The 25,693-nt window shown below is 44.5% G+C and overlaps 1 protein-coding gene across 9 annotated transcripts in view; it reads left to right on the top strand.

Annotated features, from left to right (window-relative positions):
- LOC115145578 (type II inositol 3,4-bisphosphate 4-phosphatase-like) overlaps positions 1-25,693 on the top strand; it is a 406,180-nt gene that overhangs the window by 231,138 nt on the left and 149,349 nt on the right. For 7 of the 9 annotated variants that reach the window (XM_065003896.1, XM_065003895.1, XM_065003893.1 and 4 more), the window contains one exon: positions 15,253-15,332. In XM_065003896.1, the coding sequence (XP_064859968.1) occupies positions 15,253-15,332 (80 nt within the window). Of the gene's footprint in view, positions 1-9,976; positions 10,378-15,252; positions 15,333-25,693 lie in introns of those variants that run through there. The other 2 variants (XM_065003899.1, XM_065003901.1) reach the window with 2 other exon arrangements.

Below are 25,693 nucleotides of genomic sequence, written 5' to 3'. Positions count from 1 at the left end.
TGTGTGTCTGTCGTCTGTCTGTCTGCTTCCTCCCTCCCGTCTGTCTCTCTCTGTCTGTCTGTCTGCTTCGTCCGTCCATCTGTCTGTCTGTCTGTCTGTCTGGTTTACATTGTCCCTGTTCCTGGCACACTGTAGACTGTTGTCCTTTTCTAACTCCTTCAGGAACTGGAGCTTCGGAGCAAAAGCATATTCCACCTGGTGCCAAGATTCTCCATTGTGTTGTGTTTGGTTACGGCAGATGATATGAGTCTCTTGTGCATTGAGGAGAGTGATGGACCCATAGAAAATCATAGGCTATCTGCTTCTCTCTGTCGTTGATGGTTAGTTAGTTAAACATGATGCTTTTTCCTTTTTAGATGTTTTTCTGTACACTCGGCTCCTAAACACAAGCTGTCAGGTAATCAACACCCAGAATGCATTGGTAATAACACAACATCATGACATTTGATTGGTTGATGTTTAATGCATCACTGTAATAGACTCAGAATGGGCATAATATATGGGTGTGTGGTCATAGTGGCTTTTCTGGCTTCAAAGATATGTTTCTGAAGATGGCTGTGGTCTTAGCATGGGCTTTAAAGATATGTTTCTGAAGATGGCTGTGGTCTTAGCATGGGCTTTAAAGATATGTTACTGAAGATGGCTGTGGTCTTAGCATGGGCTTTAAAGATATGTTTCTGAAGATGGCTGTGGTCTTAGCATGGGCTTTAAAGATGTGTTTCTGAAGATGGCAGTGGTCTTAGCATGGGCTTTAAAGATATGTTTCTGAAGATGGCTGTGGTCTTAGCATGGGCTTTAAAGATATGTTTCTGAAGATGGCTGTGGTCTAAGCATGGGCTTTAAAGATATGTTTCTGAAGATGGCTGTGGTCTTAGCATGGGCTTAAAGATGTGTTTCTGAAGATGGCTGTGGTCTAAGCATGGGCTTTAAAGATATGTTTCTGGAGATGGCTGTGGTCTAAGGCTTTAAAGATATGCTGAAGATGGCTGGGCTTAAAGATGTGTTTCTGAAGATGGCTGTGGTCTAAGCATGGGCTTTAAAGATATGTTTCTGGAGATGGCTGTGGTCTAAGCATGGGCTTTAAAGATATGTTTCTGGAGATGGCTGTGGTCTAAGCATGGGCTTTAAAGATATGTTTCTGAAGATGGCTGTGGTCTAAGCATGGGCTTTAAAGATATGTTTCTGAGAAGCATGGGCTGCTTAAAGATGTGTTTCTGAAGATGGCTGTGGTCTAAGCATGGGCTTTAAAGATATGTTTCTGGAGATGGCTGTGGTCTTAGCATGGGCTTTAAAGATATGTTTCTGAAGATGGCTGTGGTCTTAGCATGGGCTTTAAAGATATGTTTCTGAAGATGGCTGTGGTCTTAGCATGGGCTTTAAAGATACAGTGCCTTCCGAAAGTATTCGGCCCCCTTGAACTTTGCGACCTTTTGCCACATTTCAGGCTTCAAACATAAAGATATAAAACTGTATTTTTTTGTGAAGAATCAACAACAAGTGGGACACAATCATGAAGTGGAACGACATTTATTGGATATTTCAAACTTTTTTAACAAATCAAAAACTGAAAGTTTGGGCGTGCAAAATTATTCAGCCCCTTTACTTTCAGTGCAGCAAACTCTCTCCAGAAGTTCAGTGAGGATCTCTGAATGATCCACTGTTGACCTAAATGACTAATGATGATAAATACAATCCACCTGTGTGTAATCAAGTCTCCGTATAAATGCACCTGCACTGTGATAGTCTCAGAGGTCCGTTAAAAGCGCAGAGAGCATCATGAAGAACAAGGAACACACCAGGCAGGTCCGAGATACTGTTGTGAAGAAGTTTAAAGCCGGATTTTGATACAAAAATATTTCCCAAGCTTTAAACATCCCAAGGAGCACTGTGCAAGCGATAATATTGAAATGGAAGGAGTAAACTTTCAGACCACTGCAAGGCACTGTATGTTACTGAAGATGGCTGTGGTCTTAGCATGGGCTTTAAAGATATGTTTGGGAGACACACCAAACTGAAGATGGCTGTGGTCTAAGCATGGGCTCCCCACTTAAAGATATGTTTCTGAAGATGGCTGTGGTCTTAGCATGGGCTTTGCAAAAGATATGTTTCTTGAAGATGGCTGTGGTCTTAGCATGGGCTTTAAAGATATGTTTCTGAAGATGGCTGTGTTCTTAGCATGGGCAAAATATCGCAAGGCACTGTATGTTACTGAAGATGGCTGTGGTCTTTTATGTTTCTGAAGATGTGTCTAAGCATGGGCTTTAAAGATATGTTACTGAAGATGGCTGTGGTCTAAGCATGGGCTTTAAAGATATGTTTCTGAAGATGGCTGTGGTCTAAGCATGGGCTTAAATATGTGTTTCTGAAGATGGCTGTGGTCTAAGCATGGGCTTTAAAGATGTGTTTCTGAAGATGGCTGTGGTCTTAGCATGGGCTTAAAGATGTGTTTCTGAAGATGGCTGTGGTCTAAGCATGGGCTTTAAAGATATGTTTCTGAAGATGGCTGTGGTCTTAGCATGGACAATTTCCCCACAAACATGCATTTAATTCTGACAAACATACCATTTGAAGCTTTTTGCTCAATCACCTGAGTGTTAGTTGATGGGATACAGTTGAAGTCAGAAGTTTACATGCACCTTAGCCAAATACATTTAAACTCTGTTTTTCACAATTCCTGACATATAATCCTAGTAAACATTCCCTGTCTTAGGTCAGTTAGGATCACCACTTTATTTTAAGAATGTTAAATGTCAGAATAATAGTAGAGAGAATGATTTATTTCAGCTTTTATTTTTTTCATCACATTCCCAGTGGGTCAGAGTTTACATACACTCAATTGGTGTTTGGTAGCATTGCCTTTAAATTGTTTAACTTTAGTCATAGCCTTCCACAAGCTTCCCTCAATAAGTTGGGTGAATTTTGGCCCATTCCTCCTGACAGAGCTGGTGTAACTGAGTCAGGTTTGTAGGCCTCCTTGCTTGCACACTATTTTTCAGTTCTGCCCACAAATTGTCTATAGTGTTGAGGTAAGGGCTTTGTAATGGCCACTCCAATACCTTGACTTTGTTGTCCTTAAGCCATTTTGCAACAACTTTGGAAGAATGCTTGGGGTCATTGTCCATTTGGAACCAAGCTTTAACTTTAACTTTCTGACTGATGTCTTGAGATGTTGCTTCAATATATCCACATAATTTTCCTGATTCATGATGCCATCTATTTTGTGAAGCGCCCCAGTCCCTACAGCAAAGCACCCCCACAACATGATGCTGCCACCCCCGTGCTTCACGGTTGGGATGGTGTTCTTCGGCTTGCAAGCCTCCCCCTTTTTCCTCCAAACATAACAATGGTCATTATGGCCAAACAGTTCTATTTTTGTTTCATCAGACCAGAGGACATTTCTCCAAAAAGTACGATCTTTGTTCCCATGTGCAGTTGCAAACCGCAGTCTGGCTTTTTTATGGCGGTTTTGGAGCAGTGGCTTCTTCCTTGCTGAGCGTCAATATAGGACTTGTTTTACTGTGAGTATAGATACTTTTGTACCTGTTTCCTCCAGCATCTTCACAAGGTCCTTTGCTGTTGTTCTGGGATTGATTTGTAATTTATCGCACCAAAGTACGCTCATCTCTAGGATACAGAATGCGTCTCCTTCCTGAGCGGTTTGACAGCTGCATGGTCCCATGGTCTTTATACTTGCATACTTTTTTTGTACAGATGAACGTGGTACCTTCAGGCATTTGGAAATTACTCCCAAGGATGAGCCAGACTTGTAGAGATTACACATTTTTTTCTGAGGTCTTGGCTGATTTCTTTTGATTTTCCCATGATGTCAAGCAAAGAGGTACTGAGTTTGAAGGTAGGCCTTGAAATTCATCCACAGGTACACCTCCAATTGATTCAAATTATGTCAATTAGCCTATCAGAAGCTTCTAAAGCCATGACATAATTTTCTGGAATTTTCCAAGCTGTTTAAAGGCACAGTCAACTTAGTGTATGTAAACGTTTGACCCACTGGAATTGTGATACAGTGAATTATAAGTGAAATAATCTGTCTATAAACAATTGTTGTAAAAAATACTTGTCATGCACAACGTAGATGTCCTAACCGACTTGCCAAAACTATAGTTGGTTAACAAGAAATTTGTGGAGTGATTGAAAAACGAATTTTAATGACTCCAACCTAAATGTATGTAAACCTCCGACTTCAACTGCATATGCATATCTCTCTCAGTGATTGTTGTCTTTCATGGTTGCTGTCACTGACACAGTAACTCATGTCTCCAGTTACTTTGTGATCGGCAGAGTTTTGATTAGCTAGCAGTTTGAAACGAGACCGTTTCTTTTTCATTTTGAAGGAATTCTTATTTAATGGTTTGAAGGCAGACTGCTCAGTGGGAGTCTGGGAGTAGAGATAGTCTACTCTTTTATTAGCAGCTTGTTTATCCCATGGAACGGCCAATAACTCATATTAAATATGAAAGGCTTCATTCTTTTTCTAAATCGGACACAATATGAATTCATAGATCAACTGTGCTTGTACGTGATGGCAGACTCAATGGAATTATTATAAATTGTATTCCATGTTGCAGCTGCGGCCCTTGATAGGCTTCAGAAATGGGTTTTCATAACCGATACAGATATGAATTGAAAAATGGATAGGTAAGTATGTGGTAAAATGATACCTGATCGTGTGGTCAGAACTCCTGGTCAGTAAACAGCCCGACACTGCAGAAACAGACACCGTACGCTACTGAGAACGAAGACGGTTGATGCTGTGATGTCATTCACGCTCCGCTGTAGCACTGTAACCGTGGCAATGGGGAAGGTAGAGGGGCTGGGAAGGGGGAGCTTAGTCTGACGGCTGACCTATTATTTGGGATCAAAGGGGAAGAGAGGACAAACCGTGCTAAGAGGGAGGGAAACGATGGGCTCGCTCAAGCATGACACCCCTCCAGGGTGTGTGTGTGTGTGTGTGTGTGTGTGTGTGTGTGTGTGTGTGTGTGTACAGGAGAAAAAAAACATTGTGCGAACAGTACCAGTTTATGTACAGTATGAAGGTGTTTAGGTGTGAGCAAGTGTGTGTATGTTTTTTAATCACAGTGATTTCAGCTGATATTCAACACAGTCCATTGAGTTCCTAGGCTCTATAAAACCAGCGAGATCAGTATACAGTTGATGGTAGTGGAAAAGTTTCCCTCGTTGTGCTTTCAGGGTGACCTTTCTATGACCCAGTATTGGAGCTGTCTATTTTAAAAGCTGCTCTAGATGACTCATTTGGCCAGCATAGGGGTGTGTTTGTGTGTGTTGTCTGTCTACGATATGTGTACCTGTGAGTATTGATAAGCTGTGTGTGTGTGTGTGTGTGTGTGTGTGTGTGGTTTTCTTTCTGTTGGTATTACTGCCTCCCATGGTAACATGGCACATTAAACCTGTTTAATCCACACCAGGCCTAAACTCAGATCAGTCAACAGACTCAAGCTCGTTGTCCTTGAGCTCAGTGTGGATGTTGTTGCCAAACGTGTGTTGGGGTGTTTGTGAGTCTCACATTTACATTTACATTTAAGTCATTTAGGTTTCTTTCCATCTGTCTACAGAGTCACTGTGCCTGCTTGTCTGTGACTCTGAGTGTGTCTGTGCAGCTCTGTCTGTTGGGTGTGTCTGTGCAGCTCTGTCTGCCTGTGATGTTGGGTGTGTCTGTGCCGCTCTGTCTGTTGGGTGTGTCTGTGCAGCTCTGTCTGCCTGTGATGTTGGGTGTGTCTGTGCAGCTCTGTCTGTTGGGTGTGTCTGTGCAGCTCTGTCTGCCTGTGATGTTGGGTGTGTCTGTGCAGCTCCTGTCTGTTGGGTGTGTCTGTGCAGCTCCTGTCTGCCTGTGATGTTGGGTGTGTCTGTGCAGCTCTGTCTGCCTGTGATGTTGGGTGTGTCTGTGCATGATGTTGGGTGTGTCTGTGCAGCTCTGTCTGCCTGTGATGTTGGGTGTTTTCTGTGCAGCTCTGTCTGCCTGTGATGTTGGGTGTGTCTGTGCAGCTCTGTCTGCCTGTGATGTTGGGTGTGTCTGTGCAGCTCTGTCTGCCTGCGATGTTGGGTGTGTCTGTGCAGCTCTGTCTGCCTGTGATGTTGGGTGTGTCTGTGCAGCTCTGTCTGCCTGTGATGTTGGGTGTGTCTGTGCAGCTCTGTCTGCCTGTGATGTTGGGTGTGTCGGTGCAGCTCTGTCTGCCTGTGATGTTGCGTGTGTCTGTGCAGCTCTGTCTGCCTGTGATGTTGGGTGTGTCTGTGAAAGTGTTTTTTTTTTGTATTTCTGGGTGAGTGTTGCATGTGAGAGCTTGTGCCTATACACCACTCCTGGCTATACCCCTTGCCGTGTTACCAGGGTCTCATGTTAATTCCATCAGCCACAATACATGATTTCCCCTATTCACCTCTCTGAGTCATGAGCTGTTAATGAGAGGTGTGACTTGAGCCTCTCACTCTCTCACTCTCTCGCTCTCTTTCTCTCTCGCTCTCTTTCTCTCTCTCTCTCTCTCTCGCTCTCTCTCTCGCTCTCTCTCTCTCTCTCTTTCTCTCTCTCGCTCTCTCTCGCTCTCTCTCGCTCCCTCTCTCTCTCGACGTCTTCGGCGCCCGGGGAACAGTGGGTTAACTGCCTAGCTCATGGGCAGGCGACAGATTTTTACCTTATCTAAAAAATATGTTTACATTGCCAAAGCAAGGCTATGCTCACTGAGTCTGCACATAGTCAAAGATTTGCTTCCTTTTGGGTCAGTCACAGTGGTCAGGTATTCTGCCACTGTTTACTCTCTCTTTAGGGCCAAATAGCATTCTAGTTTTCTCTGTTTTTTGGTGAGTTCTTTCCAATGTGTCAAGTAATTATCTTTTTGTTTTCTTGTGATTTGGTTGGGTCTAATTGTGCTGCTGTCCTTGGGCTTAGTGGGGTGTGTTTGTGTTTGTGAGCATAGCCCCAGGACAGCTTGCTTAGGGGACTCTTCTCCATGTTCATCTCTCTGTAGGTGATGGCTTTGTTATGGAAGTTTTGGGCATTGCTTCCTTTTAGGTGGTTGAAGAATATAACGGCTCTTTTCTGGATTTTGATCATTAGTGGGTATCGGCCTAATTCTGCTCTGCATGCATTATTTGGTATTTTACGTTGTACACAGAGGATATTTTTGCAGAATTCTGCATGCTGTCTCTCAATTTGGTGTTTGTCCCATTTTGTAAGTTTGTGGTTGGTGAGTGGACCCCAGACCTCACAACCATGAAAGTATTTTTTGCCAGATGTTAATTGGTATGTCAAATTTTATGTTCCTTTTGATGGCATAGAAGGCCCTTCTTGCCTAGTCTCCCACAAAACTGTGAACGATCTGAAAGTTGTGGTGTTGATGTTTAGGCCGAGGAATGTATAGTTTTTTGTGTGCTCTCGTGCAAAGGTGTCTAGATGGAATTTGTATTCATTGTCCTGGGAACTGTACCTTTTTTTTTGGAACACCCTTGTTTATGTCATACTGAGATTTACTGTCAGGGCCCAGGTCTGTCAGGGACCAGGTCTGTCAGGGCCCAGGTCTGTCAGGGCCCAGGTCTGTCAGGGCCCAGACAGAATCTGTGCAGAAGATCTAGGTGCTGCTGTTGGCCCTTCTTGGTTGGGGACAGAAGCACCAGATCATCAGCAAACAGTAGACATTTGACTTCAGATTCTAGTAGAATGAGGCTGGGTGCTGCAGACTGTTCTAGTGCCCTCGCCAATTGATATATATGTTGAAGAGGGTGGGGCTTAAGCTGCATCCCTGTCTCATCCTTTGGCCCTGTGGGAAGAAATGTGTGTTTTTTGCCCATTTTAATTGCACACTTGTTGTTTGTGTACATGGATTTTATAATGTCGTATGTATTTCCTCCAACACCACTTTTCATGCATTTGTGTAGCAGACCCTCAAGCCAAATTGAGTCAAAAGCTTTTTTTAAATCAACAAAGCATGAGAAGACTTTGCCTTTGTTTTGGTTTGTTTGTTTGTCAATTAGGCTGTGCAGGGTGAATACGTGGTCTGTCGTATGGTAATTTGGTAAAAAGCCAATTTGACATTTGCTCAGTACATTGTTTTCGCTGAGGAAATGTACAAGTCTGCTGTTAATGATAATGCAGAGGATTTTCCCAAGGTTACTGTTGACGCATATCCCACGGGAGTTATTTTGTGGATTAGGGTGATCAGCCCCTGGTTCCAAATATTGGGGAAGATGCCAGAGCTGAGGATGCTGTTAAAGAGTTTAAGTATAGCCAATTGGAATTTGTGGTCTGTGTGTTCGATCATTTAATTTAGGATACCATCAACACCACAGGCCTTTTTGGGTTGGAGGGTTTGTATTTTGTCCTGCAGTTCATTCAATGTAATTGGAGAACCCAGTGGGTTCTGGTAGTCTTTAATAGTTGATTCTGTGATTTGTATTTGATCATGTACAGTATATGTTTTTGCTGTTTGTTCTTTGTTAAAGAGCCAAAAAGTGGTTTGTCCATTTATCTCCATTTTGGATAGATAACTCTTTGTGTTGTTGTTTGTTTAGTTTAGCAATTTTCTCAGAAGTGGTTCGATTCTATGGATTCTTCAATTACATTGAGCTTATTTCTGACTAGCTGTTCCTTCTTTTTCCGTAGTGTATTTCTGTATTAGTGATTCACCATAGTGAAGTTGTAGGCTCAGTTTTTCTGGGTTTTTGGTTGGATAGGTTTGTGTTCTTCATTAAACCACTTGTCATTGTTAATTTTATTAGGTTGTCTGCTTGAAATTTTAGATTTCATGGGGAAGCTGAGAGGTCAAATATACTGTTTAGGTTTTCTACTATGAGGTTTACACCTTCACTTTTACAGGGAAACATTTTGTCCAGGAAATTGTCGAAGGCATTGAATTAGTTTTTTGGTAGATTTCCACACTACTCTCCTTCCATCTATAGCATTGCTTAAAATTATTCAGCTCCTTTGGCTTTGATGCCTCATGATTGAGCATAGCTCTGTTCAAGTAGAGTGTGATTTTGCTGTGATCTGATAGGGATGTCAGTGGACTGACTGTGAATGCTCTCTTTCCCCTCTCTCTCTCTCTTTCCCCTCTCTCTCTCTTTCCCCTCTCTCTCTATTTCCCCTCTCTCTCTCTATTTCCCCTCTCTCTCTCTCTTTCCCCTCTCTCTCTCTCTTTCCCTCTCTCTCTCTCTCTCTCTCTCTTTCCCCTCTCTCTCTTTCCCATCTCTCTCTCTCTTTCCCCTCTCTCTCTCTCTCTTTCTCTCCTCTCTCTCTTTCTCCTCTCTCTCTCTCTCTCTCTCTCTCTTTCTCCTCTCTCTCTCTCTTTTTCTCTCTCTCTTTTCTCTTTTTCTCTCTTTTCTCTCTCTCTCTTTCCCCTCTCTCTCTCTCTCCCTCTCTCTCTCTTTCCTCTCTCTCTTTTTTTCTCTTTTTTTCTCTCTCTCTTTTTCTCTCTCTCTTCTCTTTCTCTCTTCTCTTTCTCTCTCTCTTTTTCTCTCTCTCTCTCTCTCTTTCCCCTCTCTCTCTCTCTCTCTGTCTCTCTCCTCTTTCCTTTGCCCTCTCTCTGTCTCGTCCTCTCTCGCTCTAGTCCCCCCTCTCTCTCTCTCTCATTTCTCTCTCTCTCGTTCCCCTCTCTCTCTCTCTCGTTCCCCTCTCTCTCTCTCTCGTTCCCCTCTCTCTCTCTCTCTCTCTCTCTCGTTCCCCCCTCTCTCTCTCGCTCTCTTTCTGTTCTCTCTCTTTCCCCTCTCTTTCTCCTCTCTCTCTCCTCTTTCCATTGCCCTCTCTCTGTCTCTCTCTCTCTCGTTCCCCCTCTCTCTCGCTCTCTCGTTCCCCTCTCTCTCTCTCTCTCTCTCGTTCCCCTCTCTCTCTCTCTCTCGTTCCTCTCTCTCTCTCTCGTTCCCCTCTCTCTCTCACTATGACAGTTTTGCTTTCTTCCTCTCTTCCACACCGTCAGACTCTTAGAATCTCTCTCTCCTTTCTTGCATGCTCTCATGTTCTCTCCAGTTGCCTCTCTCTCTCTCTCTCTCTTCCTCCTCCCCCTCTCCCTCCCTCCTTCCTTCTCGCTGGTCTCTCCAGCCGCCAAGCAGCAGCCCACAGCAGCAGTGGTTGCGGCAGTCGCTCTCTTTCCTTTCAGTCTGTCCTCAGACAGTTTTCGCTGCCGCCGTGTGAGTGTGTGTGCTGCTCATGAGTGAGTGTGTGTGTGTAACTGCTGGTATGCACCAGAGGGGAGCGGGGAAAGGGGCGCGGATATAACGTTACGCAGACTACAGGAGACTACGGAGGATATGAAGGGAGAATACTCCGGAGAACAGTGAGTAGAAGGACTACTCAACCCTCTCTATAGCCCAGCTCTGTCTCTGTCTGGGGAAGACTGGCCACAATACTGGGGGAATGTAAGTGGCTTCCTCCCCTTAGCTTTACTGTGTGTGTGTGTGTGTGTGTGTGTGTGTGTGTGTGTGTGTGTGTGTGTGTGTGTGTGTGTGTGTGTGTGTGTGTGTGTGTGTGTGTGTGTGTGTGTGTGTGTGTGTGTGTGTGTGTGTGTGTGTGTGTGTGGTCAGAAGCATGTCAGAGAGTTAGTATAATTTTTGATTACATTTGTGCCTGCTTTGGATGGTGTGTGTGTGTAGCCTTTGTGCAGTTTACAATAAATGTGTGATTATGACTAATCCCTGCAGTAATGGAGAGCAGCAGAGGACAGCTATCCACCCACAACACACATACATCTGTATACCAAATGCATACAGGACCCACAGCACACATACATCTGTATACCAAATGCTTACAGGACCCACAACACACATACATCTGTATACCAAATGCATACAGGACCCACAACACACATACATCTGTATACCAAATGCTTACAGGACCCACAACACACATACATCTGTATACCAAATGCATACAGGACCCACAACACACAGTTATTCTCCCATTTGGTAATGCTCTGTCACCCCCAGTATAGGAGGTTCAGTAGAACTAGGGTATTGGAGGAAGACCATTTAGCCCAGCTGTATTAGAGGGGAATCTCTGGCCTTCAGCACTCCAAACACTACTTTGACCTGCCCATGTTTATGTTGCGATGTGTGCTTGACAAACTGTTTGCAATGCTGCTTTCTGTTGACAAAGGAGTGGGTGTGATTTGTGGGTGTGATTTGTGGGTGTAATTTGTGTGTTTGCTGCTGGGGGGGGGGGGTGATTCAGATTCTATAGAAGTGGGGGGTTGTTTTGCGATTGTATTGGTCTATTCTTTATAGGAGAGTGTGTGTGCGAGCGCGTGCACGTGCTTGTGAGTGTCTTTCTACCCCTGAACATGAGTGGGGCAACGAGTGAGGAGAGATGTCGAGAGAAAGGGAGCGAGAGAGAGAGCGATCGGAGTGAGACCATCATAATCAGTCCTCCCTGATGCTGGAAGAGAATGAATGAAGAGCATCATTTGTCTCCCTCTCTTTTTTCCCTCTCCCTCTTCGTCTCTTCTTATTTTCTTTGATCCTGTGTTAGATTCCAGCTCCCTGGAGCTTCATTACATTTTAAGCTGTAGTCGTGAAGACTTAGAAAAATATGCTAAGGAATGGATTTCCGTGGCTATTTACCAGGCGGCCCGTTTTGGACCAGGTAATGACTACATGTGTTATGTGCGTTCCAAATAGCACCCTATTCCCTATACAGTGCACTACTTTTGATAGATTCCTACTTTTGACCAGAGCACTATATCGGGAACAGGGTGCCTTTTGGGACGTAACAAGTGCATAGGGATATTATAATGGTCAACCTCAAGCTGTTTTTCTGAGAAACCCCCTATTCCAGCTCTTATTAGTGACTGGTGTGCACAGTGCAGCCATTTGAGAGTGCTGTGTTCTCTGAGCCTTATTGGTCCCAGGCAAAAATAGTACACTAGGGAAAAGGATGCCATTTGGGATTAAAAATGTCTCCACAGGTCTTTGGCCTTGTGTCGGGTTCTGTGTAGCAGGGTGCTGTGTTAGAAGAATGGTTCAGTGTAATGGCTGTTAGGAGCCCACAGGGCTGTAGCTGTGTGTGTGTGTGTGTGTGTGTGTGTGTGTGTGTGTGTGTGTGTGTGTGTGTGTGTGTGTGTGTGTGTGTGTGTGTGTGTGTGTGTGTGTGTGTGTGTGTGTGTGTGTGTGTGTGTGTTTTCAGGAAAAGGCTCTGGAGAGAAATAATGGATTAAAGGTCAGCAGACAGGATGTGCCCTTTTTTATCAGATACAGGGGGACTGCTCAGGGCGGAGAGTGGGACAAGATGAAGGAGAGCGAGCGTGATGGGGAGAGAATGATAGAGAGAGTTATAGGGGGAGGGAGAGAGTTGTAAGGGGAGAAAGAGGGAGAGTTGTGGGGGAGAGAGAGGGGAAGAGTTGTAGGGAGTGAGGGAGAGAGAGCGGGTGGTAGGGGTAGAGAGCGGGTGGTAGGGGGAGAGAGTTGTAGAGGAAGAGAGTTGTAGGGGGAGAGGTAGAGAGAGTTGTAGAGGAAGAGTTGTAGGGGGAGAGATAGAGAAAGTTGTAGGGGGACAGAGAATGCACTCAAATTATGAGGGAGGGAGGGATAACAATAATAATTGAACTCTGAGATGAACAGATGTCTTAGTAGAACTCTGAGATGAACAGATGTCTTAGTAGAACTAGGAGATGAACAGATGTCTTAGTAGAACTATGAGATGAACAGATTTCTTAGTAGAACTATGAGATGAACAGATGTCTTAGTAGAACTATGAGATGAACAGATGTCTTAGTAGAACTATGAGATGAACAGATGTCTTAGTAGATCTATGAGATGAACAGATGTCTTAGTGGAACTATGAGATGAACAGGTGTCTTAGTAGAACTATGAGATGAACATATGTCTTAGTAGATCTATGAGATGAACAGATGTCTTAGTAGAACTATGAGATGAACAGGTGTCTTAGTAAAACTATGAGATGAACAGATGATCTATGAGATGAACAGATGTCTTCGTAGATCTATGAGATGAACAGATGTCTTAGTAGAACTATGAGATGAACAGATGTCTTAGTAGAACTATGAGATGAACAGATGTCTTAGTAAAACTCTGAGATGAACAGATGTCTTAGTAGATCTATGAGATGAACAGATGTCTTAGTAGAACTATGAGATGAACAGGTGTCTTAGTAAAACTATGAGATGAACAGATGATCTATGAGATGAACAGATGTCTTAGTAGAACTTTGAGATGAACAGATGTCTTAGTAGATCTATGAGATGAACAGATGTCTTAGTAGAACTAGGAGATGAACAGATGTCTTAGTAGAACTATGAGATGAACATATGTCTTAGTAGATCTATGAGATGAACAGATGTCTTAGTAGAACTATGAGATGAACAGATGTCTTAGTAGAACTATGAGATGAACAGATGTCTTAGTAGAACTATGAGATGAACAGATGTCTTAGTAGATCTATGAGATGAACAGATGTCTTAGTAGATCTATGAGATGAACAGATGTCTTAGATGAATTTTCTCTGTACTTTTCTCTGACATGTTCCAGTCTGTTTGTAATTGAGAGCATTGAGACTAAATGCTAAACTAAAGGCTCAGCAGAAAAGGTTCAGTGTTTAACACAAAGGCCGTGAGTGGCAGACAAGTAGAGTCCCAATACCACAGGATCTGAGACAGTGAAAAAGACACACACACACACACTGTTAGCCTCATTATCTACATAAGAATAGAGTTGTTAATTAATTGTGGATGAATTATCGAGGGGGTTGGCCTTTGTTTTTGTCTTAACTCACACACACCTCAAAGTGTGTGTGTGTGTGTGTGTGTGTGTGTGTGTGTGTGTGTGTGTGTGTGTGTGTGTGTGTGTGTGTGTGTGTGTAGTAGAGCATCTCTTGGCGTGGTGAGCTCGGTGCCCACCTGCTCTAATGTAACAAAGAGAGTGAGTGTCTGTTAGGCAAACAGTGTGGAAGTGTGTGTGTGAGAGGGAAAGGGAAGAGGTGCATGTCAGTGTGTATGCACATACGTGTATGTAGTCCATATCTCTCCGTTATTGATGGGCTCATTCCGTACCTCACTCACCGTGACCCAGTTCTTCTGCACTGATCCCCCCCTTCCCCCCCATTCACATCAAGCCTGCAGCACCTAGGTGTCCTCAGCAGTGTGTGTGCGTCCGTGAGCTTGCTTGGTCTGAAACCCCTTTGACTGGGGATGTTCTCTGTATAAATGGAGTAGAAAGTCTAGGCCTGGTCTTGTTTTAGAACAATGGTGTTTTTAAAGGGGCAATGTTGAAACAATAACACAGTCGATCCCCGCCCCTGTTTCGGTAAAAGCTGAGGGATGCGGCTGGAGAAATGTAACCACTCTCAAATAGTGTTTGTTTACGTTGACTTTGTTTTACAAACTAAAGTCCCATGTAATTGGTCAGCTGCTCGTGTTAAGGTGAAGAGATGCTAGAACGAGGAGCGGAACCAGAAGGAGGAGCTCTTTGCAAGTTACTGGCAAGTCTGTGGGCCGAATGTCCCCTCCCCTTCCGAGATTTAAAAGATGATAACACCTGCAAAATGTGTCCAAATAACAAGTGAAGAACACCGGAACGGATGAGGCTCGGTATCTCCCTCTCCCCGTTCTGTCATGATAGATCTACCAGAGATATATTGGTAGTCTGTCTACGAGAGAATAGAGTAAAACAAGCTTATATTTTGGGTTCTGATGGGGTACAGCAGCTGAACTAAGCTCATGAGGCTTTTAGAAGTTATATTCTTCCAGAATCAATGGGTATATATCATTCATTTAATGGATGTAGTAACTGCACATTGTCCCTTTTTGAATTGGAGAGGCTTGCTTTACAGCAAGGCAGAGGTTGAGTTTGCTGTTGGCTGGGTTCGCAATAGTTATTTTCTAATGTGTCTTTCCAGCATTTCACCTGTTTCTGTGCTTCCAAAGGCCACAGCAAAGGTTGTTGATATATTGCAGCATACTCCGGTGTGCTTTGAATACATTTTGATTTTGTAGCAATGTAGGCAGGGCAGTCAGAGTGCGGCTTGAACCCGCAACTCTGAGGGTAAAGCACACTACCACCTATGCCATGAGGGTCGATCTCTTGGCAGGGGCGTAAAGCACTCACCTATAGGGCGCCAGCAGTATCAGTAAATGTCCATTCGGATTTCAATACTTATGCTAATTAGCTGTAAAATGACTTGAATGCTATCATCATGCTAATGATTGGCTGTTAACTGACTTGGTGTATGCTACTAAACTAGCATGCTAACGTCTGACTGCTTTCTTTGTTCTCTGTCCACAGAGCAGTTTCCTGGGCAGCGCTACGTTCTCCGTTAGCGACCTGCTAAGGTCAAAGGACGATCAGCTGACCCTCAATCTAAGGTGAGTGAACATTGCTCTCTCTCTCTCTCTGTCTCTCTGTCTCTCTCTCTCTCTGTCTCTCTCTCTCTCTCTCTCTCTGTCTCTCTCTCTCTCTGTCTCTCTCTCTCTCTGTCTCTCTCTCTGTCTCTCTGACCCTGAATGCCTTTGCAGTGCTCGTAATGGTTTTCTTTGCTCGGTAATTGATGGTTGAAGGCCAGTGCTGATCTCTTTGCGCTCTTGTTTTTTTCCCTCCTATCCCTTGGAGGTTAAAGTAGTATGTGGGTGGCTGTATTTTCTACACATGGACTTTAAAGTAAGACTAACTCTTCAATAGAACTTGTTTTTATTTCTTGATCTTACCTTTTAACTGATCTTGTCTTTTTCCTTGTCCTGACGTTTGGAGGCTGGTGTTATTCTTTTTCTATCCACAGGCTTTAAAGTAAGACTAACTCTTCAGTTGTTGGACCTTCAAACGCCTGTATTTTTCTGTATAGTGTTATAATCCAAGGGCCTTAGCAACCATGGTATTGGAATGATGCAAGAAGTTGTTTGCCCTATTTGCCAGACAACCCAGGGCTAGACAATGCACATTTTTTGTTAGCTGGTCAATTACATGGTATCAGAGGGCAGGGTTATCTGGCTGTGTGTGGGGGTGGATCTACCATTTCTGGCCCGGTGGAAAGGAACGGAGAGAAGTTTGCATTAAGAATGTGGAAGTGGGCGTAGAGGTGTTGTAGGGCAAAGAGATTGAGAGAGCGACTAAAAGAGAGAGACAGACAGAGACAAAGGATAAAGAACGAGAGAGCGAGAGAGAACACCTGGAGGATGATGGGAGGTCAGGGAGGTAGTTCCCATGGGAATAAAGACACCTGTTAGAGCACAGAACACCCCCATACCAAGCACGCATGTGTGTCATGGGGATGAAAAAAAGCTGGTGAGAAAACAAAGTCAACAGTCTAGCTACTGAGATGCAATTCTAAGCCTGGCTTGGCTGCTACTGCAGCTACTGTTGCTGCTCCTGCTACTGCTGCTGCTGCTGCTGCTGCTGCTGCTGCTACTGCTGCTGCTGCTGCTGCTGCTGCTGCTATTTCAGTATAATCAGACAGACTGGGTTTTTCACTGAAAATGGGTTTATTTGGCTCTTCTGTCTGCCCTTTTTCACTCTCTCTTTTTCTCTTCTGTCGTTCTTTTCCCTCGCTCCATTATTCTTTCTCATTTCCTGAAGGTGAGCACGGGTCCCTGGCCATAATTGTCACTGGTATGATTGACAGCGCTACTCGCCGCCACGAGGGAGGGAGATTATGCAGCTGGCGTGTGTGTGTGTGCATGTCTGTGTGTCTGTTTTCTTTGCGTCTGTCTTTTGTGCAAAAGATCTCACGATTTGGACCAATTTGACTTCAAATTCCGACGTTTGACAATGTTTGTCCAAACGTCAAATTTCGAAGTTGCTTCAAATGTAAAATTTTGACGTGTTTTGGACAGTCTGAGTTGCTCCGCTGCTATCGGCAGGGCCTTGCGGCTGGTTAAGTTTAGGCATTAATTCCAAATGGTTAAGTTAAGAGGTTAATAGTTCAGGTTTGGGAGAGGGTTAAAACAAAAACAACTCCATGGTTAAGTTTAGCAATTAATTCCGAATTGTTAAGGTTTGGGATAGCCCATCAACCACTGTTCACAACGCCCAAGCAGACTTGATGGTAATAGTGCTCACCGTTGCCCCTAGTGGCCGGTTTTGAAGGCATCTCCCGGCGTCCAGGGGACATGGACTGATGTCTGATTTCGAAGTGGATCTTGAGTAACCTGGCTGTTCTGTGTGTGTGTGTGTGTGTGTGTGTGTGTCTGAGCGCATCCACTGTACTGCTAACCTCCAGCCAAGGCCTACAGCCAATGATTGATCCGTTTGATGATGCTGATTCTGATGAAAGGAGGGACAGGACGTCATAGTGGTGCTGTTTGCAAGCTAAAAGGGTACTCTGTGGCAATGTGTTCCCGTAAAGTGGAGGGAGAACATTGACTGTGTTGTCTTAGTGTTTGGGCCACAGAGTTGGGAGCGCACACACACACACACACACACGCCCTGCGAAGTGTCATTTTCTAATTGCACTGAACGAGGGATGAAAGAACACACACAGCCTAGGAAAGTTCCTTTAATCCCCAACAGAAAGAGAGACTGGGCAACAACTGGGGGCTCATCTACACTACCCTGTAAATTGAATTTGTGTCTGTTGTGGAAGAACATGGCCTTCCCAGGGCTGAGGGAGAGGGTGTACTTGTCATTTCTCTTCTACTGTGGTGGTGGAGGCCTATCGGTGTATGGGTTGGAGGTTTTGGGATGTCCTTTGTGGCGATTTTACCTCAAGTTTAAAACTCTCAAATTACAACTCTTTTTAGCTTTTGAAAGCTTTTGAAATATTTATCAGTGTTGCTTTCTTCATCCCCGGTTTGATCTCGCAATGGTCAACTTTAGGAGGAAGTAATTTTATTTGGTCAACAGTTACGCCCTTGAGGATGTGGTGGTAATGTTGATGGTCAAGGCAGAATGGCCCACAGCTGAAAGTCTATTCTGTACAGTGGAATATAAGGCTGCTACTGTAGTCCTCTGGAGACCTAATGCCTTGTTATACCAGTCAGGTGGTGTTACGTTGTTGTCTGATAGGATGGCCCAGATTCTTGTTTCCTCATGTCTCCCTATGGAAATGTACTCTTGGGCACGCATACTCTCATTTGCATCTCTCGCGCTCTCGCTCGCGTTCTCGCTCTCTCTCGCTCTCCTCTCTCTCGCTCTCTCTCACTCTCTCTCGCTCTCTCTCGCTCTCTCTCTCTTTATCCAATATTCTGTTTGGTTTGGTAGCTCATCCACTGAGGAGGGATTTTCAAAGGCAAAAGCAGCCATGAGTCTTTGTGATCCATCCTCTGTTGTTGGGTTCAAGCCAGTGATTCAGGTTTTCTCCAAGCCGCTCAAAGACAACAGTGCTGGTTTCGACTATGAGAACAGCAGGCATATGTATTCTACAGCTTGTTAAGAGGAGTCTACAGTTTGCTGTATGGAGGGTTATTGTCAAGCAGTAGCTCAGTCCGCTAACTACCTTTCTCTACTGAGAGAAACTGGACAAATTTTCTTTCAGAAGACAGAACAGTTGTTCTCCCCTCAGAGCTGTTTGAAACCAGCTCGACATTGACGTAGTTCTCGTCTTAATAAGGTCTGGATTTACACGGGGTCCTTAAGCAAATATATATGTGAAATTGGTATTTGATGTTTGACCGGGGGAGTTTGTTTTTCCCTTCCACTTCTATGAAGTTCACCACCTAAGGGACATGTTTTTAGAGACAGGAAAAGTCTACGCTATTGAATTTGAACTTCAGGCTCTCAAATCCTAAGGCTTCTTATTTCACACTCATTACTTCGTCATTTCATCTCTCGCTCTCTACCTCTCTTTCTCTCTCTCTCTCAGCCTCACCAAATGGAAGGACTTTAATGTCAGGCTTGTTGGAATGTTTGTCACAAGTCGTTTGTTTGGCCCCCAGTCAGAACTGGGAGCGCATCCAGATTGGATTTGGGTCACTTTTCTGGAGCTTTTTGACAGTGTCAGGTCATTAACAGAGTGCCTTGTGAGGACCTGTCTCCTCCCTGTCTCCTCCCTGTCTCCTCCCTGTCTCCTCCCTGTCTCCTCCCTGTCTCCTCCCTGTCTCCTCCCTGTCTCCTCCCTGTCACCTCCCTGTCTCCTCCCTGTCTCCTCCCTGTCACCTCCCTGTCACCTCCCTGTCTCCTCCCTGTCACCTCCCTGTCTCCTCCCTGTCACCTCCCTGTCTCCTCCCTGTCACCTCCCTGTCTCCTCCCTGTCACCTCCCTGTCTCCTCCCTGTCTCCTCCCTGTCTCCTCCCTGTCTCCTCCCTGTCACCTCCCTGTCTCCTCCCTGTCACCTCCCTGTCTCCTCCCTGTCTCCTCCCTGTCTCCACAAACCACTGACGTGATGGCGAGAGCAACTCACAATACAGCGTGCTGAGTGCTCAAGCACAACAATGATTTAAAGGGATGAACTGGATGACCTGTGGGTTTTGACCACGGTAAATACAGTGGGGACACTCTCTCACTTTGGATTTATCCCTTTAAAGGGATGGGCTGGATGACCTGTGGGTTTTGACTTTAAAGGGATGGGCTGGATGACCTGTGGGTTTTGACCACGGTAAATACAGTGGGGACACTCTCTCACTTTGGATTTATCCCTTTAAAGGGATGAGCTGGATGACCTGTGGGTTTTGACCACGGTAAATACAGTGGGGACACTCTCTCACTTTGGATTTATCCCTTTAAAGGGATGGGCTGGATGACCTGTGGGTTTTGACCACGGTAAATACAGTGGGGACACTCTCTCACTTTGGATTTATCCCTTTAAAGGGATGGGTTGGTTGATTTAGTGTCCTAGCCAGGGTGAACACAGCAAAAACTCCTTAGTTCTGGACTGAATGGATTTGCTATGTTCTAGCTGTGGTGAACATGAGAAAGCCATATACTTCTGTTTGACGAGAAATGCAGTCTACAGCTTTGAGTGAAATGAAAACAACTTTCCATTCAAACGGTCGAGTTCGACTCGACCAGGTTCTATAGAAGCCATATTTCACCCATTCTTTAAAAGCATAGCAGTGAATCGAAACCTTGATGAATTCTGTTTTCCTAAAGGAGTAGAAAGGAGTAGATAGCTTGTAAAGAAAGTCAAACTGATTCGATGATTAACGGAGGCACACTTGTGGACCAAATGGAGGTCGAAAGTCGTCACAAAATACATTCTGGTATTAACTAACTTGAGCTCGGTGAGGTTTTTATTCGATCAAAACTTTCTAGCACACAGTTAGTTTGACTATGTGAGTTTGAGTGTGTTTGACTGGCAGTGCATCTGTGTCCCCATTCTTTTCTCACCTAAAGCCATGCTCTGTGACACCTCAGCCACACCTCCCTCTTGTCCTTTTCTCCACACAACAACAACAGCCTTTTTGACAGGCTCCCCTTACAAATGATTTGATTCCTTCTGTCGCCATTGACAACCCCTGTGACACACACACACACACACACACACACTGAAGCGCTTATGGCATTTTGATGTATGGTGATTTCTTCCCCCTTCCCAGACCACTTAGTCGGTTGTTAGTGCGGAAGTCGTATGATCTTTGACCCATAACACGTTGTAGCATTGTACTTAATCACTTCCTGTCTGTGTGTTACCATAGGGTCAGGCTGCTGTGTATGATGGTGATTGTTCAACCACTCTCATTACTCTTCAGGCGCTTTCAAGAACCGTGCTTTGGTCTAAACGGACGTTTTAGATTAGATGAAGTTCGATATCAGACTTCTCCTGGCTCGGCTCATGTGTTCAGTTGACTGCTATAGTTTATGTATGCTCTCCATAGCAGTGTAAGGTTGGATCTTCTCTTTTTAAGTTTTTTAAAGATTTGTAATGCACTTCCTGTGTTCATAGTTTGTAGAACTTTGGTCATAGATATTGTTGTTTCAAAAGCGAGAACCAGGTTGAAAATGGCCAAGGTCAGCTTCCTGTAAAGACCTGATGTAGGCTAGTCAAATCGAGATGGGGACTCAAATAGCAACGTAAACAGGATGTAAACAGCAACAAAGACGTTACAACCCAGGCCCTTTCAATAATGTATCCCTGGTTGTGTACACAGGGGAGAAGTTATCACCGTTTCCGAGAGGAAGCCTGGTGTTCACCCTGTCAAAACACACACACACACACTAACGATTCACAGCAGTGTGTTTTGCATAAATTTAAAACTGAAAGCGCTAATATGCTAATAACGTCCTATTCTCCGTCTCCAATAACCAGAACAAATGTTTGAAAGGTTTGAATTCACTTTCCAACTTACCAAATAGATAACAGGAAGCTACTTCAAATCCTGCCAGACCATTCGGTTTGTCCATTAGCTGTCAGAACACTAGTCCTGGACAAAAATCACTTTCTGCTGTGTTTACAGTGGATAACTGTGGTGCTAATGTAACTCTCAATGCAACACTAAACTCTGTGCAGACAAAACACTTGGAAATTGTCCACTGAACATGCTCTTCAGTCAAGGACTAGGTTTAATCGGTGTCCGGGAAACTGGCCTCGTGTCTTTACACCTTACTCACAGCTGCATTACAGGGAGTCTTGGACATAGTTAATATGGCTGTCTCTCTCTCTCTCACTCACTCACTCACTCACTCACTCACTCACTCACTCACTCACTCACTCACTCACTCACTCACTCACTCACTCACTCACTCTATCCACTCACTCACTCTCTCTCTCTCACACACACACACACACAAAGGGGATGGCACCCTGTGACCCAGTTTAGCGTTTTTAGATTTGATGGTGATGGGAAATGATAGTGTGTGTTCAGAGATGAAGCTCTAGTGAGGCTAGGCTACATTATCACAGGCCAATGCCTCCCATGTCTTGACTGCCTGTCTTATTCATACAATCCTATTGGATAACACCCACCAGTCTATTCCACCATTAATAACACCACTATCATCTCACCAGTTCATTTACCCAGCACCATTCACTATCATCTCACCAGTTCACTGGCCCAGCACCATTCACTATCATTTCACCAGTTCACTGTCCCAGCACCATTCACTATCATTTCACCAGTTCACTGTCCCAGCACCATTCACTATCATCTCACCAGTTCATTGACCCAGCACCATTCACTATCACCTCCCCAGTTCATTGACCCAGCACCATTCACTATCATCTCACCAGTTCACTGTCCCTGCACCATTCACTATCATCTCACCAGTTCACTGTCCCAGCACTATTCACCGTCATCTGTCACATTGACCAAGCTTATCCCCAGATGCCCATGCCTTACTATCCACCCTCTGACTGGAAGCTGGTTTATCTGAGCAGGGTAGAAGGCTGAAGATGAACTGATCTGCTGAAATACAGCTCCAAGCATAAAAGCCACGTTGTTGCCGGTGATGTCTGGCGAGGACCTGCCTTACAACAGACGTACAAGCCCTCAGTCCAACCTCTCTCAGCCTATTGCAGACAGTCTGGGCACTGATGGAGGGATTGTGCGTTCCTAGTGTAACCATTCACTATCATCTCACCAGTTCACTGTCCCAGCACTATTCACCGTCATCTGTCACATTGACCAAGCTTATCCCCAGATGCCCATGCCTTACTATCCACCCTCTGACTGGAAGCTGGTTTATCTGAGCAGGGTAGAAGGCTGAAGATGAACTGATCTGCTGAAATACAGCTCCAAGCATAAAAGCCGACGTTGTTGCCGGTGATGTCTGGCGAGGACCTGCCTTACAACAGACGTACAAGCCCTCAGTCCAACCTCTCTCAGCCTATTGCAGACAGTCTGGGCACTGATGGAGGGATTGTGCGTTCCTAGTGTAACTAGTGTTGTTGCCACCCTGTACCCGTCCCACAGGTGTGATATTAAGATGTACCGATCCTGTACAGGTGTTGTTACACGTGGTCTGCCACTGCGAGGACGATCAGCTGTCCGTCCTGTCTCCCTGTAGTGCTGTCTTAGGCGTCTCACAGTACGGACATTGCAATGTATTGCCCTGGCCACATTTGCAGTCCTCATGCCTCCTTGCAGCATTCCTAAGGCACGTTCACGCAGATGAGCAGGGACCCTGGGCATCTTTATTTACAGTGCCTTGCGAAAGTATTCGGCCCCCTTGAACTTTGCGACCTTTTGCCACATTTCAGGCTTCAAACATAAAGATATAAAACTGTATTTTTTTGTGAAGAATCAACAACAAGTGGGACACAATCATGAAGTGGAACGACATTTATTGGATATTTCAAACTTTTTTAACAAATCAAAAACTGAAAAATTGGGCGTGCAAAATTATTCAGCCCCTTTACTTTCAGTGCAGCAAACTCTCTCCAGAAGTTCAGTGAGGATCTCTGAATGATCCAATGTTGACCTAAATGACTAATGATGATAAATACAATCCACTTGTGTGTAATCAAGTCTCCGTATAAATGCACCTGCACTGTGATAGTCTCAGAGGTCTGTTAAAAGCGCAGAGAGCATCATGAAGAACAAGGAACACACCAGGCAGGTCCGAGATACTGTTGTGAAGAAGTTTAAAGCCGGATTTGGATACAAAAATATTTCCCAAGCTTTAAACATCCCAAGGAGCACTGTGCAAGCGATAATATTGAAATGGAAGGAGTATCAGACCACTGCAAATCTACCAAGACCTGGCCGTCCCTCTAAACTTTCAGCTCATACAAGGAGAAGACTGATCAGAGATGCAGCCAAGAGGCCCATGATCACTCTGGATGAACTGCAGAGATCTACAGCTGAGGTGGGAGACTCTGTCCATAGGACAACAATCAGTCGTATATTGCACAAATCTGGCCTTTATGAAAGAGTGAAAAGAAGAAAGCCATTTCTTAAAGATATCCATAAAAAGTGTTGTTTAAAGTTTGCCACAAGCCACCTGGGAGACACACCAAACATGTGGAAGAAGGTGCTCTGGTCAGATGAAACCAAAATTGAACTTTTTGGCAACAATGCAAAACGTTATGTTTGGCGTAAAAGCATCACCCTGAACACACCATCCCCACTGTCAAACATGGTGGTGGCAGCATCATGGTTTGGGCCTGCTTTTCTTCAGCAGGGACAGGGAAGATGGTTAAAATTGATGGGAAGATGGATGGAGCCAAATACAGGACCATTCTGGAAGAAAACCTGATGGAGTCTGCAAAAGGCCTGAGACTGGGACTGAGATTTGTCTTCCAACAAGACAATGAATCCAATCGAGAATCTGTGGAAAGAACTGAAAACTGCTGTTCACAAATGCTCTCCATCCAACCTCACTGAGCTCGAGCTGTTTTGCAAGGAGGAATGGGATAAAATTTCAGTCTCTCGATGTGCAAAACTGATAGAGACATACCCCAAGCGACTTACAGCTGTAATCACAGCAAAACGTGGCGCTACAAAGTATTAACTTAAGGGGGCTGAATCATTTTGCACGCCCAATCTTTCAGTTTTTGATTTGTTAAAAAAGTTTGAAATATCCAATAAATGTCGTTCCACTTCATGATTGTGTCCCAAAAAAATACAGTTTTATATCTTTATGTTTGAAGCCTGAAATGTGGCAAAAGGTCGCAAAGTTCAAGGGGGCCGAATACTTTCGCAAGGCACTGTAGGTGTTTTTGGAGTCGGTAGAAAGGCCTCTTTAGTGTCCTAAGTTTTCATAACTGTGACCTTATTGCCTACCGTCTGTAAGCTGTTAGTGTCTTAACGACCGTTCCCCAGTTGCATGTTCATTAATTGTTTATGGTTCATTGAACAAGCATTGTTTAAGCATGGGAAACAGTGTTTAAACTCTTTACAATGAAGATCTGTGAAAGACAGGGTCCTGAAAAAGCGATATGTCTTTTATTTCTGAAAAAGGGATATATATATATATATATACATACACACAGTGGGGAGAACAAGTATTTGACACACTGCCGATTTTGCAGGTTTTCCTACTTACAAAAAAAGCATGTAGAGGTCTGTAATTTTTATCATAGGTACACTTCAACTGTGAGAGACGGAATCTAAAACAAATATCCAGAAAATCACAATGTATGATTTTTAAGTAATTAATTAGCATTTCATTGCATGACATAAGTATTTGATCACCTACCAACCAGTAAGGATTCCGGCTCTCACAGACCTGTTAGTTTTTCTTTAAGAAGCCCTCCTGTTCTCCACTCATTACCTGTATTAACTGCACCTGTTTGAACTCGTTACCTGTATAAAAGACACCTGTCCACACACTCAATCAAACAGACTCCAACCTCTCCACAATGGCCAAGACCAGAGAGGGTGTAAGGACATCAGGGATAAAATTGTAGACCTGCACAAGGCTGGGATGGGCTACAGGACAATAGGCAAGCAGCTTGGTGAGAAGGCAACAACTGTTGGCGCAATTATTAGAAAATGGAAGAAGTTAAAGATGACGGTCAATCACCCTCGGTCTGGGGCTCCATGCAAGATCTCACCTCGTGGGGCATCAATGATCATGAGGAAGGTGAGGGATCAGCCCAGAACTACACAGCAGGACCTGGTCAATGACCTGTAGAGAGCTGGGACCACAGTCTCAAAGAAAACCATTAGTAACACAATACGCCGTCATGGATTAAAATCCTGCAGCGCACGCAAGGTCCCCCTGCTCAAGACAGCGCATGTCCAAGCCCGTCTGAAGTTTGCCAATGACCATCTGGATGATCCAGAGGAGGAATGGGAGAAGGTCATGGGTTTCCACTCGCCGTGTTTGGAGGAAGAAGAAGGATGAGTACAACCCCAAGAACATCCCAACCGGAAGTGGAAACATCATTCTTTGGGGATGCTTTTCTGCAAAGGGG

This window comes from Oncorhynchus nerka, linkage group LG18 (assembly GCF_034236695.1).
Source record: "Oncorhynchus nerka isolate Pitt River linkage group LG18, Oner_Uvic_2.0, whole genome shotgun sequence".
Classification (NCBI taxonomy): Eukaryota; Metazoa; Chordata; class Actinopteri; order Salmoniformes; family Salmonidae; genus Oncorhynchus; species Oncorhynchus nerka.
This window is presented reverse-complemented; position numbering and strand designations above follow the sequence as displayed.